Source organism: Caretta caretta, chromosome 24 (genome assembly GCF_965140235.1).
Source record: "Caretta caretta isolate rCarCar2 chromosome 24, rCarCar1.hap1, whole genome shotgun sequence".
NCBI lineage: Eukaryota > Metazoa > Chordata > Testudines > Cheloniidae > Caretta > Caretta caretta.
In genome coordinates, this window is record NC_134229.1 from 4,362,734 (window position 1) to 4,379,345 (window position 16,612).

The window sequence follows — 16,612 nt, forward strand, 5'->3', positions numbered from 1 at the left end:
TAAACCCCCAGGGGTGTCCAGAGCTCCAGGAAGGTGAAGTTGGTTCGGTACCCAGATGATTAATGCTACCCAGGCCCCTCACCCCACCCCAACACTCACCCCAGCATCTAACCCCACCCCAAACCCTTCAACATGTGACCCCTGATGCTAACCCCAACTTGTAACCCATCCCACCAATCCCAGTCCAGAGCCCATCCCTGCCCATTCATCCATCACTCCCCCAACCCCTAAGCAGTGAGTCCGGAGCAAAAGGTCCCCAGCACTCTCCCCCAAGAGCTGCCTGCCCAGGGAGCGAGTGCTCAAGCTAATCAACAAGGCCTCACCAGAGTCTCATCCTCCTTCCTCTGGCCACACAAGAGCTTCAGGTGGCCAAGCCGGTTGCAGGCAGACACCATGTTGTAGGAGAGCTGCGGGAGGGAAAAACACATGCAATGGGGCAGCTTAAGGCTAAGGACCTTTTGAGCCCCCACACCCACATATTAGGTGGGGTCTCACACACACATATATATATACAGGAGCGATGGTCCCTATTAACGAGCCTGCTGTTATGCAGCCTCTTTCACATTGAAGGATTTCTTCCCGGCCGCTAAAATGCAGCCACCTCTGGGGTGGAATGGAGCAGCCGTTCAAAAGTTTAGGACAGGAAGCAAAGAGGGATCCTGCACGCAGCTGAAATGAACCAGGGGATTTTAGGTCGGGGAGATGTAGCCAGAGCTTGGGGCTTGATGTCTCTGTTGTTTCAAAGAGAGCCATGGAACAAAAAATGGTCTTCCCCCAGTGTCGCACCTGCAAGGGGCAAGTGCCCCCAAGGGCTCCCTGGGGTATTGGGTCAGCACTGACTGCAAGGGGAGAGCACCCCCCATGAGGCACCCGCCCCGCTCCCTGCAGCACAGCGCCCCCTAGAGCCACACTGGGGCTAGCCCTGCCTGGGAAGGGAGAGCGCCCCCTGCTGCCCCCGTGGATGTGCCCCAGAGGAGCCGTGGCAAATTTACCTTCCATTTCCTGCGGGCATTGAACTTGCGGAAGTTCTTTATGTTGATGGAGGAGCGGCTGCGGTTGGTGGCCTGCTTCCGGCTCAGGGGCTGCCAGGGGGCAAAAACGTGAGCCGTCACCCCCAGCATGCCACCCCAAGCCCCAGCTCGTGCCCACAGGCAGACCACGGTACCCTTAGAGGGAGAATCCCCTGCACCCACAAACACCCAGCGGAGTTGAGAACCGGCCCTGGGCTCCACTGCTCAGCTCAGTCGCCACCTCCTGCTCCTCTAGGGAACTGAGCCCAGGGTTCCCCATACCCCTGGGGTCTCCTGGCAGCTGCAAGGGCCTGGGAGGAAAGAGGGAGCTTCTCTCTTCACCAGCTGCCCTGGAAGGTCGTTATTCGTCTATAGGAGCCCGTTTCCCGCAGGGATCTGACTCCTGATGGTGCAGAAAACAGCCCCGTCCAAAGGCTTCCCTGCCATTAAGGGCTCATTCCGTATTCGATGGCCCGGGGGCAATTCTCCACCTGCCAGGCACCTGCCTGTTGCCTCTGCAGCCTGCCCTCGGTCTTTGGCTTCGCACCAGGCTCCATGCCGTCCCCCCAGCCTGGGCCCTCAGGGAAGAACGAAGCTACCAGGAGTGGCTGCCCTGACCCCCAAGGCTGCAGCAGGACCCACCGGACGCCACCGTGGGCATCCCCCTGCTTGCTAGCCTGGCGGTCCCCGCCTCCCCACGCACCCCTGGGTCCATCTGGAAACGCAAGCAGCCCCCTCACCTTGATCCATGGGTGGACGAGGCTCTCGGCCGCGCTCATGCGACTCCTGCAGCGGGGAGAACGGGACCCGTTTGCTGCTTTCCCACCAGAAAAGAAAAACCTTTCCCCACTCCTTCTCTCCGGGAAACCCGGGCCCTTTCCCCTCCTGGTGCTTACCCACTAAGTGCTCCCTGCCCTGCCGAGAACCTTCTATGTCAGGAATCTGCTCCCCGCCCCCCAGAGCCATCTCCCCAGCCCACCCATGTCCCATGCAGTGCAAAGGATTCAATCGTCCCCCCTCAATATGCCCTCATGTCCCCTCTTTGCATGCCAGCCCCTCTCTGGGGCCACCAGGGCACCCAGATTATCAGACCGGCCCCCAGTGGCTTACAGGTTGTGGTCCCGCCGCGGTCCGGCTGGCCTGTGCCATGTGACAGAACGAGGCCCCCACCTGAGCCCTCTGCCAGGTGCTTTATGCTGGCTGTACCCAGAGGTTAATGTCACCCCGCGTGGCCTGCTCCAGCAGAGGGATTAAGGGGCTCCTGCTTTCTGAGCTACTCTGCCAGGGTAACCCCCTGCCCACGGTTGGCAGGTGCCAGCCTCAGGGTCTTGCTGCCCAGCGGGCTGTGGCGGGTGCCAGGCATTACCCCGGCTCCTTCACCAGCAGCTGCTGGATAAAGTCCTTAGCCATATCGGTGGTCTCGCTGAAGTATTTTTCCTCAAACTCGTAGTTGCCAGCAACGACGTTGGAGAGGGTCTCGGCATCCGTCTCGCCCTGGAACGGGGACATCCCGCTCAGCCTGCAGAAGACAAGGATCTGTTGAGAGCTCGCTGAGTCCAATGGGCCCCTGACCCCCACGGGGAGCCACCAGGGACAGCTCCAGGCTCCCAATGTGACCTTTCTGATGCACAGAGGCATGCCAGAGAAGGGTGAGAGACCCACCCATCCTACAAAGGCCGTGACGTCCACCCATCTGCCGGGAGCCCGGCCTCTTTGTCCAGAGACCATGGACTACCGCAGCCAGAGGACATTGAGAGCCAGGCAACAGGGACCATACGGCCGGCCTGCTCCTCAGCTGGTATGAAACCCTCCCCACCCCTACAGTCCACTCCTCACTGCTGAGTTCTTGCCCAAACGGTTGGTTTAGGGCCCCTTCTACCTGTCCTCTGACCCAGACTGATACCAGCCAAGGACCGGAGCCAGCCCTGGCCAGCATCAGGGCCCCTGCGTGCAAGGTGCTGCACAAACAGAGGCAGACATGCTCCATGTCCCAAAGGTGTTTGTAATCCAAGGGCCTGATTTTCCTTTGCACCACGGCAGCAGTGTAAAGTACTTTGAAAGCGGGGGGAGGTAGTTACTGTCACTTCCAGGCCAGCGCGGTGTAAAGGGGCCATAATGTCAACAAGAGTCAAGCCCAATTAACCTAAGTACACGTCCCAGGCAGAGGTATCCAAGTGCTGAGCAGCTGAGCATCCCAATCCCATCACTCAGAGAAGGGGCGCGCTCCCACGATTGGAGCTCAGCTTGCTCTGCTGTGAGCAATTGCGGGGCAGGCAGTAGGGTCCACTGGTTAGGGTGCAGGCCTGGCTCTCCGGAAACCTGGGTTCTCTTCCTGGCCCTGCTGCAGAGCCCCTGGGGAAGCTGTGACCCTGCTCTGTGCCTCAGTTTCCCCACTCTGTACAATGATATTGACCTCCAGTGATGCACTTGGGGGTGGTCTCTGGATTAAAAACCCAAAGCAAGGGCTAAAGACAGGAGGGTCAGACAAGAAGAGACACCCAAGACGTCGGGTACTTACAAGATATAGGTAATAACGCCGATGCTCCTGAAATAAACAAAGACACGTTCTAGGTTAGCTGGCCCGAGGCCTGCGGACAATCAGTACGCACAGGTTACATTTGTAGAAATCAAGGAGGGGATCCTGGTAAATAAATAGCAGAGCAGGGTAAATTTCACCCTTTTTTGCTCTCGACCCTTATCCCAAATCCTGCTGATCCAGCGTCACTCCCTCCCTTTCACTGAGCAGTTTTCCACTCTATGACGTGTTAGCCCATTGCTCGCTTCCACTATTCCTGGCACCCCGGATTGCACGGCCCACGTGCTCCTGGACAGGACAGCAGAAACTCTTTCTTAAGAAGGACGACAAATGGGAGGAAAGTCAGAAAGCAAAGAGGTGCTGGTGTTTTCTCCCCCCGACGGTACTTCAAACACCAGTCACCTTGCAATCATCACTCTGAAGAGCTGAGCGGACTGAGCTCCTTAAGACGCTCACAGTCAGATCATTTTTGTGGCTCTTCAGTCGGATGCAAGAGGCCAGGGAATGGTCCCCCAGAGGCACGCGGCGTGTTCAAAACAAAGCCAACGGACCCTGGAATACTGCCTGGGTGTGGCTGAGAACTTGGCCGAGCCGACCACAGCTCACGTTATACCCGGAGCCCGAGCCACGACTTTAATGAGGGGCACCACGCAGGCTCCCCGTCCTTACCACATGTCTGTCGCCGAGCTCAGGGGCTCATAGTTAATCACTTCGGGAGCTTGCAGGAGAAAAAAAAATAGAAATACAGAATAGTCACTTTGTATCCACTGCTCGACTCCTTTCGCCCCCATGGGACACGAGATGTACAGCAAGTCAAAGCAGAAATGACCTCTCTATATACAACCGCAGGGTCAGCCTGGACGCCCCTCACCACGCTGGGTTTCCGTCTCTAAAATCCAGCCATTCCCACTGCTTCTGAGTGGTGCTAGGGGATACTGGGCTGCTCTTTCAGACAGGCCAGGAACCCAGAGTCCAAGCCATGGGCGGTCATTAAGATCCCCTGGTTCTTTGGGGAGGGAAGGGCCATTCAGAGCCACATCTCCCCTGCCCCCAAAACTCTGGTTACTGCCTTCTGCCTTCTTACAGTCCACCCCCCCCCCCCCGCAGGTTGGCAGGAAACAAGAGTCTCCTTCACTTCCCGTCCTAAAGTGTCTGTACGTTCCTCGAAGTAGCTACTGTGTTCTGCCCCAGAGGTGGCTCCATTTTAGATGCGGGGGCAATTCCTTGCTATCGAGTATTCCCAAGCGCTTGGGGATGAAAGGCGCTGCAGAAACACACGAGATTATTCTTCAGGTCCCCACCTCAGGCTTTCAGGAATCTTGCTACAGAATGCGTAGGGCCCTACCAAATTCACAGCCATGAAAAACGCGTCATGCACCGTGAAATCTGGTTCCCCCCCATGAAATCTGGTCTTTTGTGTGCTTTTACCCTAGACTATACAGATTTCACGGGGGGAGACCAGCGTTTCTCAAACTGGGGGTCCTGACCCAAAAGGGAGTTGCAAGAGGGTCGCAAGGCTATTTCCGGGGGGGGGTCGTGGTATTGCCAGGTTTACTTCTGCTCTGCCTTCAGAGCTGGGTAGCCGAAGAGCAGCGACCGTTGCCCGGGCACCCAGCTCTGAAGGCAGCACCCCACCAGCAGCAGCACTGAAGGAAGGGGGGCAATGCCCTACCAGGCCATCTTACTTCTGCGCTGCGGCTGGCGATGGGGCTGCCTTCAGAGCTGGGCTCCCGGCCTGCAGCCGCCACTCTTCAGCTGCCCCGCTCCGAAGACAGACGCCACCAGCAGCCACGCAGAAGTAAGGGTAGCAGTAACACAACCTCCCCCCCCACCTACAATAAGCTTGTGACCCCGCCCCCCCACAACTCCTTTTTGGGTCAGGACCCCTACAATTACAACACCATGAAATTTCAGATTTAAATAGCTGAAATCATGAAATTTCGGATTTTTTAAAAATCCTATAACCATGAAATTGACCATAATGAACTGTGAATTTGGTAGGGCCCTCACCATGAGACTCAACAATATCCTGTGGCAGAGAGTTCCACAGGTTAACCTCAATAGACTACTATGCCAAGGAGTCCCACAGGCTCCTGGCCACTGTCCCAGCAGATCATTCATGTTCAGCTGTTTACCTACGTACTGCGGAGTCCCACAAAGGCTTTTGAAGGTTACTCCGTCTTCCAGCTTTTGGGCCAGACCAAAATCGATTATCTTGATTTTCGGGTTGGGGACATCTTTCTCCAGCAGCATGATATTCTCTGGCTGTGGGGGAGGGGTGGGAGACACCATGAGCCCAGTTCTCCCTCACCCCACGTGGTCACTGACACCAGTGCAAAGCAAGCGCGGGAACACGATCAGAGCGGGATGGGCAGCATCTCACACCCACTTTGCACTGGTGCAGACAGACATAAGGGGCATCGGGGCTTACAGGGTCGACTTGCACAGCAGGCCTCGTGCCCCACGGCCTCCCCCGTGCCCACTGCTGGGTTGTGGCGGTAGGGGAGGTTGGAATAGTTGTGTGGTGATTGGAGGCTTGTGACTGGAGGGGAGCCAGCAGGGATCAAGGTGGGAACGCAGAAGGCCGCAGGGTTTCCCAGGTGAGTTCTTTCCGAGACTCCCGCCAGGCGAGGCTGAGATCCGAGCATGGAAGTGGGAGATCCATGCAGCCAGGGAGAACAGCCCCACTGTCTGGGCTGCATTTTAGCCCACAGCCCTGGCCCCATCTCCCTGCCCCGGAGCATAGGGGTTATCTAATTTCTACAGCTGCTTTCCAGCTGGGGGGGGGGACGGGACGGCAGGTGTAAGAAACTGTGCTGAGCCTGCAGAGTTACTGCTGGCCAGCAGGTGTCAGTGTAACCTCAGTGGCCGTGCTAGGAGTTCGGTGAGAAGAGAGCGGAGGGAGGGGAGAGGAGATGGGATGGGCAGGAGGCAGCCTGAGAGGAGAGCGGGCTCTGCAATGGGTCCAACCCACATGCGTGGGTCCATCCCGGACCCCCTTGGAGATGGGAAAAGCCACAGGCTGTGCACCATGGGCCTGGGTCTCTGAGGCTGCTCTGAGGCCTTGAAGTGGGTGGAAGTAGCCCCCTGACAACCCCTCCCCGCCCCCATGAACGGGGCTTCCCTGGCTGGGGTGGAGCTGGTGTAACGGGCCCTGCACTGGCCCAGTCCCCAGAATGGGGTTGGATTGGAGGCATGGCTGGAGCAAGCTGCATTATGGGAATTTGCTGCTCCGTAGGGAGGAGAGTGTGAGTTAGAGCAGCCTTGAGGCTGCTCTGATTTACATTGAGAACCAGGCAAGGCCTTGCAAAGCTACAAAGGGCATTTGGCCCCCTCCTGCCCGTCTCCAACCCGCTCCCACCTGCAGGGCAAGAGCCAGGAGGGACTGAGAATCAACAGCTAAGGGGCCAAAGGCAGTTCCTGTGCTGGGAAGGGAGGGGGCTGGGCACCTTGAGGTCGAAGTGGGCAATGTGCCGCCCATGCATGTAGGCAACAGCCTGCAGGATCTGCTGCAGGAACTCGATGGCCTCCGCCTCCATCAGCATCTCCTTCTCGGCAATGAAGTCAAAGAGCTCCCCACCGCGGATCCTGAGAGCAGAGAGGGAGAGCGGGTGAGGCAGAGAGACATCAGAGAGCCCAATCCTGCTCCCACTTTTGGCAGGGCCTGGGGAGTGGCCGGAGCCACGCTGTACTGAGGGGCAGGGACAGCAGCAAGCTCATGCTAGAACAGGTGTGGTGTAAACACCTGGCACTCCATTGGACCCTGGCATCGGTGGGGTCAGTACCACATCCCCCCTCGGGAAACTGAGGCACAAAGGGGGGAGTGATTTGTCCTGGAGTCACAGAGCAGGATAGGGCAGTGTGGGGACTAGAACCCAGGAGTTCTGACTTACAGACCTGTGCGCGACCCACTTGACCACTCTGCCCCAATTCCATTCTGCAGTTCCTGTCCATTACAGCCACCACATTCCTCCTCAGAGGTGGCTGAGTTTCAGAGCGGGACGTGTGCTCCCTGCTCAATGCTGCTGTTAATCAGCTGCAGTGTTCCACCTAAGAAGTGGCTGCATTTCAGTGAGGGCAGGAAAGCGACCCCCTGTACAGCCATCGTGTAGAAGCCTATAGACAGGAGGCACTATCCAGACAGATCATCATCTCATACGCACGAGGCAGACAGAGGTGGGCGTACAGACACATATACAAGCATAGATCACGTAGGGTCCTGGTTGCCTTGTGCAGTTACGGGAGGATGGTGAAAGGTTACCATGGCACCCACTTTGCCAGCACAAGGTGCAGGCCAATGGAGAATCAGGCCCATTAACTGCAGGATCTAAACGAGATTTGCCTGGATGAAAAAAATATATATTTCATCCACCCAAGCTCAAAGAGCTAAGCAGACCCGAAGCCAAATCCATGGTCCTCACACCAGAGAGGTGCCATCCACAGGGGAGAGCTCAAGATTTCAAACCCTCAGCTGCCCATCCCAGAGCACTCACGGCCAGGAACCCATGGCTCCACCGTGCCAGGGGACTGTAGCTGCTGCGTGCAGGGCGGATCAAGGCAATCTCGTGCCATCTGGGGCTTCGAAACTCATCACAGACACCTTGACTCACCCACGGGGAGCTGGCACAGAGCTCAGAGCCCAGGTACGACACGCTTGGGGACTGGAGGAGCTGTTTCCAGGCAGGCAAAGAGTGAGAGCTGGTGGTTAGAGCAGTGGGGACTGGCAGCCAGGACTCCTGGGTTCTTTCCCAGTTGTGTCACTGAATGACCTCGGTGAAAGTCTTGTCAGTGTCTCTGTGCCTCAGTTTCCCCATGGGTGCAATGGGGACGATCCCCCAGCAGGGAGCGGGCGAGGCACGCTATAAACACGGAGCGTTATTACAGTAGAGTGAGAGGGAGCCCCCGTGCCCTGTCCCCCACCCCACCCACTCACAGCTCCAGGATCAGCACCATCTCGGCCTTGCTGGCGAAGAGGTCGTACAAACGCAGGATGTTGGGGTGCTCCAGCTGCTGCAGGATGCTGACCTCCCTCTCCACCTGCTCGCGGTCCAGCCCCAGCCGGCTGCCCTTGCACTTGCGCACCTTCACAAACTTGGCGGCATATAAAGTCCCCGAGCTCCGCTTCCGGCAGCGCTTCACCACCCCGAAGTGCCCGCTGCGGGGACAAGGTGAAGAGACACCCTGGTGGGGGAGCTGGAGCAGTCAGAGTGGGGTGTGGGGGGCAGGAGTTGGGCAGTGGACATCAGAATGGGTAAGCAGTGCCCCCTCCCCCTACTCCCTTCCCAGAGCTGGGAACAGAACCCAGGAGTCCGGACTCCTAGCCCCCTCCCTGCAGCCACCAGACCCCACTCCCCTCCTCAGAGCTGGGAATAGAACCCAGGAGTCCGGACTCCCAGCCCCACCCCACGCTAACCCCCAGACCCCACTCACCTCCCAGAGCTGGGAATAGAACCCAGGAGTCCTGACTCCCAGCCCCCTCCCCGCAGCCACCAGACCCCACTCCCCTCAGAGCTGGGAATAGAACCCAGGAGTCCGGACTCCCAGCCCCACCCCACGCTAACCCCCAGACCCCACTCACCTCCCAGAGCTGGGAATAGAACCCAGGAGTCCTGACTCCCAGCCCCCTCCCCGCAGCCACCAGACCCCACTCCCCTCAGAGCTGGGAGCAGAACCCAGGTGTCCTGATCCCCAGTCCCTTGTTCTAACTCCTAGACCCCACTCTCTCAGAAGCAGCAGCCAATGAACTATTGAGATGTCAGCGATCGTGTTTTCACGAAAGTGTCCTTAGTGATGGGAAAACATCGCAAGGGGGAAGAAGCCAAATCAGAGTGTGTGATGGGAACAGCCTGGCCTGACAGAGCAGGGGCCAGTCCGGACACCGGCTGACGCCCTGCCCAGCCATGCCGGGGGCGAGATCTGGCTCCGGCTCCGTGGCATGGGACCTCTGCAAGGCGTGAGCCATAAAACTCCCTCCCGAGTGGCATGTACGTTCAGCGTCCGGAGAGCACTGGCCTGCCCCGAGCGTGGCCGCGCACACAGGAAACCGGGAAATATACAGCTCCATAAACCCCCGGCCGTCCTGGTGTATCACATCGCTACATTTCCCTTCGCTGCACCGGCCACGCTAACAATTCCTCCGGGGCTTGGCCAACGACACGCGCTCCCTGCCGCACGCTAATGCCATCCAGGTGTCGGGGGGAGCCACATGCAAGCTCTGACATGGTCTATCGGAGGTAGCGTGATCCACACACAGGAACGGGTGGCAGAACTCCTGGGTTCTAGTCCCAGTTAGGGAAAGGAGTGGTGCGGGGAAGTCAGACCTCCTGGGATTTTTTCCCCTCCCCCGCAGCTTTAGGCGGGAGTGCAGTGGGTCTAGCACAGAGAAGTGGGAGCCAGGACTCCTGGGTTCTATTCCCAGTGAGGGGAGGGAAGGGGAGGAGCCAGGACTCTTGCCCACATGCTCAGGGTTTAGCTGATTGCCATATTTGGGGTCGGGAAGGAATTTTCCTCCAGGGCAGATTGGAAGAGGCCCTGGGGGGTTTTTCGCCTTCCTCTGTAGCATGGGGCACAGGTCACTTGCTGGAGGATTCTCTGCACCTCGAAGTCTTTAAACCACGATTTGAGGACTTCAATTGATCAGACATAGGTCAGGGGTTTGTTACAGGAGTGGGTGGGTGAGATTCTGTGGCCTGCGCCGTGCAGGAGGTCAGACTAGATGATCATAATGGTCCCTTCTGACCTTAAAGTCTATGAGACTCCTGGGATCTATCCCCAGTGAGGGAAGGGAAGGGGCCAGGACTCCTGGGTTCTATCCCCGGTGAAGGAAGGGAAGGGGCCAGGACTCCTGGGTTCTACTTGCAGCCGTGGGACGGAAGGAGAGCCTAGTGGCTAGAGAAGGTGCTTTAGGCAATCGCTGATGCTGGCTCAACTCGAGCAAACCCTTGTGAGGCCATTTGACCCTTTTAGCTGCTCGGGTCACAGAGGAACCTGTCTGGAGAAGGTCCGAAGGGAAAGTCTGAGCCTGGGAGCCAACAGGCCCTGAGCTGGGGGGAGGGGGGGGCGGCTTTCCTGTGGGGGCGGATCTGACAAGGGCGGGAGGGGAGTTTCCTGCTGTGGTGGTTCCGCTCCAAGCTGGGGGGAGAGACCCCGTCCTTAGCACCCTCAGTCTGCGTGCACGCGAGAGACACGTCCGCAGGAAGGAAGCCGGAGCGACCCGAGCTCTCCCCCCTCACCCGCAGAGCCCCGTCCAGGTTTCCGGCGGCACCTCCCACCACCCCGCAACAGGGCGCGTGTGCAAAGGGTGCCGGACCAGGAACCGGCACGGACGCAACGCAGCCACCCCGGTGACGTCCTCCCCCGGGACGGCCTGGCCTGCGGGGCCTCACCTGCCCAGCTTCTCCAGCAGCTCGTACAGCTCCTCCACGCTGCCAGGCCTGAACGTGGCCATGACGGTGGGGCTCAGCAGCTCCGGCACAAAGACCTCATCGTCCTCTGGCCAGCTGGTCTCCTGCAGAAGGCAGCAGAGAAGAGGCTGAATGCAACCCCCCCCGCCCCCAGCACCCCGGCTGAGCCAGCAGGACCATGGCTCCCCTGGGGGTGGCTGAGGCAGCTGCTCACTGCAGGAGGAGCCCTTCCTTCAGCTCAGAGAGCCCTGTCCTTGCTGCAGAAGGTCACCGGTTCAATCCACGCTGAGCCAGCCACAAGTGGGTACAGAAATTCAGCAGGAGACCCCAGGGGCAGCTCTCTTACCCTGGCTGTGTGTTTAAGGCTGAACAGGCTGAGAACCAGGAGCCAGGACTCCTGGGTTCTTTCCTGGCTCTGCTACTGACTCCCTGCATGCCACTGGGCAAATCACTTCCCTACCCCACTTCCCCATGGGGAGGGGGATACTGGCAGCGGGGGGGGGGGGTCTCCTGGCTGAAACTGAGTGAATGTTTGTAGAGCTCTTTGGGACCCTTGGATGAGAGGGGGCAAAGCCCCCATTACCGAGATTAACATCAGCCCTGCCACAGTCACCCTGGGGGTGCCGCACCTTTAAGGTACACTGAGGAACAGCAGGGGTTTCCCGCCCTGCATTGCTACAGTAACACAACAGGTTCACAGGAGGGGTCACTTCATCACACGGGTCACGCCTGGGGACTAATAGAGCTGGGGAGAGGGACCCAGCTGGGATCCCCAAGGGGAGACTCCTCTGGCAGGCCCGCATTCCCACACGCCATCCTCAGCCGGCAGGCCTCTGTCCACACTAGCAGGCTGCCGCTATGCAGCGTCTTCCATCCAAACGGGGCCTCAAAGACCGAGAGCTCTGAGGAGCTGGAAGAATTCCTCAGACAGTGACTGACGTTGGAGAGCGCTGACAGTTAGCCCACATGGGTACCTCCATGCTACGCTCCCCCCAGGACTTAGGATAGGGCAGCACTGTGGTCTCTACTGGCAAATATCAGCTCTTCAGCGGTAACCAGTATATGGGATGTTTGCAGTGCAGCTACTTCTGGGGTACTTCTGTCGAGGCTGCCAGCCAGGAGCCAGTGAGCTCCTGCCCATTGCATGGGGCGCCACCGAGCAGAGAAGAGCAGCCCAGGCCACCCTGCTGCCCTCAGATGGGCAAGGCTTGGAAGCCACCGACTCCTCATGACGGAGAACCCGCCACGTCCGGGAGGAGCCTGAACCAGCATTAGAAACTTGCCCCTTACTTCCACTTTGGGTCAATTTCCAGCCACTTGTTCTGCCACCACCTGGCAGATAAGAGAACCTTCTGCTACCAGCTGCCTTCTCCCCTGCCTGGGTTCAAGGCTCTGGACCACCCAGCTCTCACCTGGATACAAAGCCATGCACCGTTAATCCCTGTTTATAGAACAGCGCAGTACTATTCACCAGACCTGCCCCTTAGCAGCCTCCCTGGTAAGCCTCATTAGAGCCAACGAGCTGGTCCACAGAGGGGTGAGCCGGGAGCTGGGCTGCAGGGACTGAAGGAAAGTTGATAGAGGCGAAAGGCAGCCAAGAGGTTAGTCCAGTGGCTAGGCAACTAAGCAGGGGCTTGGGAGACCTGGGTTCAACTCCTTACTCTGCCACAGACTCTGTGTGTGACCTTGGCTGAGTCACTTAGCTGCTGTGCCTCAGTTTCCCCACCTATACACTGGGTATAGTTGCCCTGCCTCAAGACTATATACATTAATGATTGGGAGCTGCTCAGATGCTGCAGTAATAGGGCCCAGATAAGCACGTCAGATACATTTAAAAGTAAACTTTTTAAAAAATGCAAAATTAACTGGTGGAACTTGCTGCCACAGGAGATTACTGGGTCCCAGAGCTCTGCAGGACTGAATGGTTTCTGGAAGGGGGCTGTTCCCAGGAGGTGAGAACAAAAGAGACCCCACCACTACCCTGCCATCCCCAGATGGGAAAACAGAGGGGGAGAAAGCTCAGCTGGAACAGCCAGAACAGGTTTGCGGAGCATCATGCACCCAAGCCAGGACCCCCGGCCCCTCAATAACCCAAGGAGAGAGCAGATCCCAGCCACCAATCACCAGGGTCAACTCTCACCTTGATGGTGTCAAAGGGGCTCCCGGCCCCCCCATTGGCAAGGCCCACGACCCCGCCATCCTCAGCCATCAGCTGCAAAGACAAACGAAGGGCACGGCTTAGCTGGGAAGAGATGTGGTGCTGAGGGCGGGGCCCGGCCCTGCCGGCATGGACTGAGCCTGGCTGTGAGCAGTGGTGCTTAGGGTCACCTGCCAGAGAAAAGCAGAACGTGGGGATGCGAATACCCCTCAAGCCTGACTCACAGCACCCCCCCCCGCCCATTCAGCCCTGAGGTCCCCCCAGCTTTTCTAATGCCCCTTAATCCCAACCTGCAGCCCCCTCTTCTATCCAAACTCTGAACACACACACGCACACACCCCTCTGCTGATGCCCCTCAATCCCAACCCTGCGATCCCAGCCCTGAACACACACCACCAAATAACCTGCCGCCTGCATCCACATCTCCAGCCGAGGCCACGGAAACTCATTTCGCCGGTGACCTTCACTCCCACTCCGGAGGGCCGGGTGCCCTTTAACCCTTCGCTCCCCCTGCTCCTCTCCAGCCCCCCAGGCTATGGAGGGGGCCCGCGTGAAACGAAATCAGAAGTGGAGATGAGACAGAGACTCGATGCGCAACAAGACGGCCGGAAAGCAAAGCCCGGGAGACTCTGGAGAGCGATTACAAGGGAGATTACTCTGCCGGGTCACAGCTGAGCTGCTGAGGAATTTAGTCAGTGGGGGAGAAGGAATTAAAATCCCTGGGAGGCGGGGGGGGGCAGCTCCATTTGTCCACCCTCGGATCTTCCAATGGGACCACTTCTCCTCTGACTGATCGCTGCTCTGAGCTCAGTGGGGCTGGAGTCTCAGTTGCATTAAAACCCCTTTTACAACTTCCCGGAGGTGAAGTCACCAGCTTTAAGGCCCAGTGAAGCTGCTGGAGGGGCCTGACTGAATGGGGGCGCTGACGTAGGGGAAGGAATCAACCCAAGGTGTGTTGGAGCTGCTAAGGTTCATCGGGCAGGGCGGGGAGGGGGCGGGGGGAGAAGGGGGTAGCACACAGCCACTTTTTGGCCCTTAGCTGGTCCATGCAGCCTGGACAAAGGCCCAAACGACATCATTGGGGCTTTGCGGATCAGCTTGCAGGATCGGCCTTCATCGCTACACCCCTAGGGCCTGTTTCACCAAGGCTCCCCCCAGGCTGCTCTGGCAGCAGAAGGGGGACTGAGAATCCTCCTGTGCAGGGGCTCCCCAGGCAGCAGGGAGCTGGCTGAAGGATGCTGCTCCCAGCCCCACTGCACTGCACTATGGGTATCCTATGCTTCCCAGGACCCATACAGAACAGGGCATAAGCTAGAGCAGCCCTGAGGCTGCGCTAAATGGCCCCAGGAACTGGGAAGGGCCCACATAGTGCTCTCTGTAGTCTCAGACTAAGTCCTTAATCCCCACCCCCTGCTCAGGGTGCCTGCAGCACCGACCCCCGAGAAGTCACCCCCTGTGCAGTTTTTGCGACAGCAATTACACTCTTGTTTTGAATCCCTCTGGCGAAGGGCCCCGTGTGAGGTGAATCACGGCTCCTGCTGGGGGCGGGCCTGGGGGGAAAGGTTTGGAAATGGGACGAGCTATTGGCTCTGGATTGATTTTTAAATAGATTTCTTCCCCTGAAATTACAAGCCAGCAGGCTTCAAAGATCTTCCAGATCAGCTGGACAATAAACTCGAACCGAACACCAGAGACCACGGCCTGCCAAGTATCCAAGCTCCACTCCTCAGCAGGGCCTGCCAGAGGATCCCGTCCCTAATGCATCCTGAATCCCAGAACCAGGGAGATAGGACAGAGACACAGGGAACCAGGGATGTTTGGGAGGAAACAGACAACGGCCTGCTTGCCCATGCCCCAGAGATCACAATGCTACAATGTCCTGCCACCCCCCCACATGCCCCTCATGCTAATTACAGCCCCCACATCCAGGCCACTCAGGCACCTTTCCCACGTGACCTGCTACCACCTGGTATTGCAACCTCTAACCAGCTGATGGCCAACCTTTCTCTCGGGAATGGCAAAGTGCCTAAGGCAACAGATAGGACTCCTGGATTCCATTCCCAGCTCTGGAAGGGGAGTGAGGTCTAGCAGTTAGAGATGGGCGGGGGCTGGGAGTCAGGACTCCTGGGTTTTATTCCCAACTCTACTGGTGACAATTTGGGGGGAGTCCCTTTCCCTCCTTGCTCAGTTTCCCCATCTCTATAAGGGGTTGTGAAGCTAAACTCACTGATGTTAACAGGGCTTGGGCGCTCTGGTGACAGGCCCATAAATCTGGTGTGTCAACAACACAGTCAGGCAGCTGAGCCCTGCGGCCCCACACCCAGCCCTCACTCCATTGACACAACCCTCCCAGTGACCCGTCAAACCGCGCGACCGCCCGAAGGTTTCATTTACTTCTGCTTCTCCAAACACCTCACCAGTGTCTGTGCTTCCCAGGCCCCGATCAGGAACCAGACAACAGACAGCCTCACAGCCAAGTCTGGCAGCTATGGACTCTTTCCAACACCCCCTCCCCCCACCCCTGGAGGACGGGAACAATGAAATACCGCTGAGCAAACCCAAGGGTGCCCTCCCCTTCATCCAGTGGAGTGAACAATAGGCTGGGACTCATCTCTGACACTGACCTCCTAGGTGACCTCAGGCAAGTCACTTGCCATCTCTGTGCCTTGTTCCCCCCGATCTGGAGAACAGGGTGACGAGACCAGCTTGGTGCTTTGGAGATCTATGCAAACAAAGCTGCTATACAGAGCCAAATGTTCTCTACCCACTGCAGCAGTTCAGCTGCTTGTTCAGCAACCCCAGGCACTTGGATTGGAGCATCCCTTTTCTTATACGGGGGTAAACCAGGATTAGCTCCCCTGAAATTAACTGGGGTTAAGACAGCGTAAGGAAGGGCAGGTTCTAGCCAAGCCTCAGCGTAGCTGCAAAAGCTTTTTGGCACCAGACGCCGATCGTCCACCGGGTCTCCTATCCAAACCTGGGCCCAGTTACTCAAAAGTGTTCGGACCCAAGCAGCGAGAACCTTCCTGACAATAGCGGAGGAGCGGCTCTGCTGTAGGTAAGGCTGAGAATCAGTTACCAGTCGACGGTCGGTTTTTCTAAGTGCTCTTAAATTCACATACTGACTTGAATGGTCTTCAACATCACTGTACCTCATAGGGGTCTGGGGAAGGATCAGTGGCCCAAACGTGGTGTCGTTTGAGCAAGGGGGTTCCCGACAGAGAGCCCACCCCCGCACCACCAAAAAAAGCATGTGATATCAAAAGGTTATAATTCTCATAACCCTGGAACACAAGTGCTTTGTGGCTAGCATTGGCCAATCCAGAAAGTGAAAATGACTACAGAGGAAGTGAAACTGACCGGTGCTGGCCAGGCAGAGTGAAATGAAAAGGTTAGATTCTCATTGTTCTCCTGGGTCTGATAAGTTCAGGCCTTATCGGCATCACCAACAGCAGCATCTGCCTCCTAAATCTACTTCAGCAGATGGATAGGCACCTATGACATC

The 16,612-nt window shown here is 57.8% G+C and overlaps 1 protein-coding gene across 11 annotated transcripts in view; it reads right to left on the minus strand.

Moving 5' to 3' along the window:
• The window catches only part of LOC125625860 (death-associated protein kinase 2), a 33,988-nt gene that overhangs the window by 1,479 nt on the left and 15,897 nt on the right, over positions 1-16,612 (minus strand). For 4 of the 11 annotated variants that reach the window (XM_048828427.2, XM_048828431.2, XM_048828429.2 and 1 more), the window contains exons 2-12: positions 13,090-13,277; positions 10,932-11,053; positions 8,480-8,701; positions 6,996-7,134; positions 5,682-5,811; positions 4,216-4,264; positions 3,529-3,555; positions 2,377-2,529; positions 1,751-1,796; positions 993-1,082; positions 324-407 (exon numbers count right to left, since the gene is read on the minus strand). In XM_048828427.2, the coding sequence (XP_048684384.2) occupies positions 324-407; positions 993-1,082; positions 1,751-1,796; positions 2,377-2,529; positions 3,529-3,555; positions 4,216-4,264; positions 5,682-5,811; positions 6,996-7,134; positions 8,480-8,701; positions 10,932-11,053; positions 13,090-13,158 (1,131 nt within the window). In that variant the 5' untranslated portion in view covers positions 13,159-13,277. Of the gene's footprint in view, positions 1-323; positions 408-992; positions 1,083-1,750; positions 1,797-2,376; positions 2,530-3,528; positions 3,556-4,215; positions 4,265-5,681; positions 5,812-6,995; positions 7,135-8,479; positions 8,702-10,931; positions 11,054-11,923; positions 11,945-13,089; positions 13,278-13,500; positions 13,791-16,612 lie in introns of those variants that run through there. The other 7 variants (XM_048828423.2, XM_048828424.2, XM_048828425.2 and 4 more) reach the window with 4 other exon arrangements.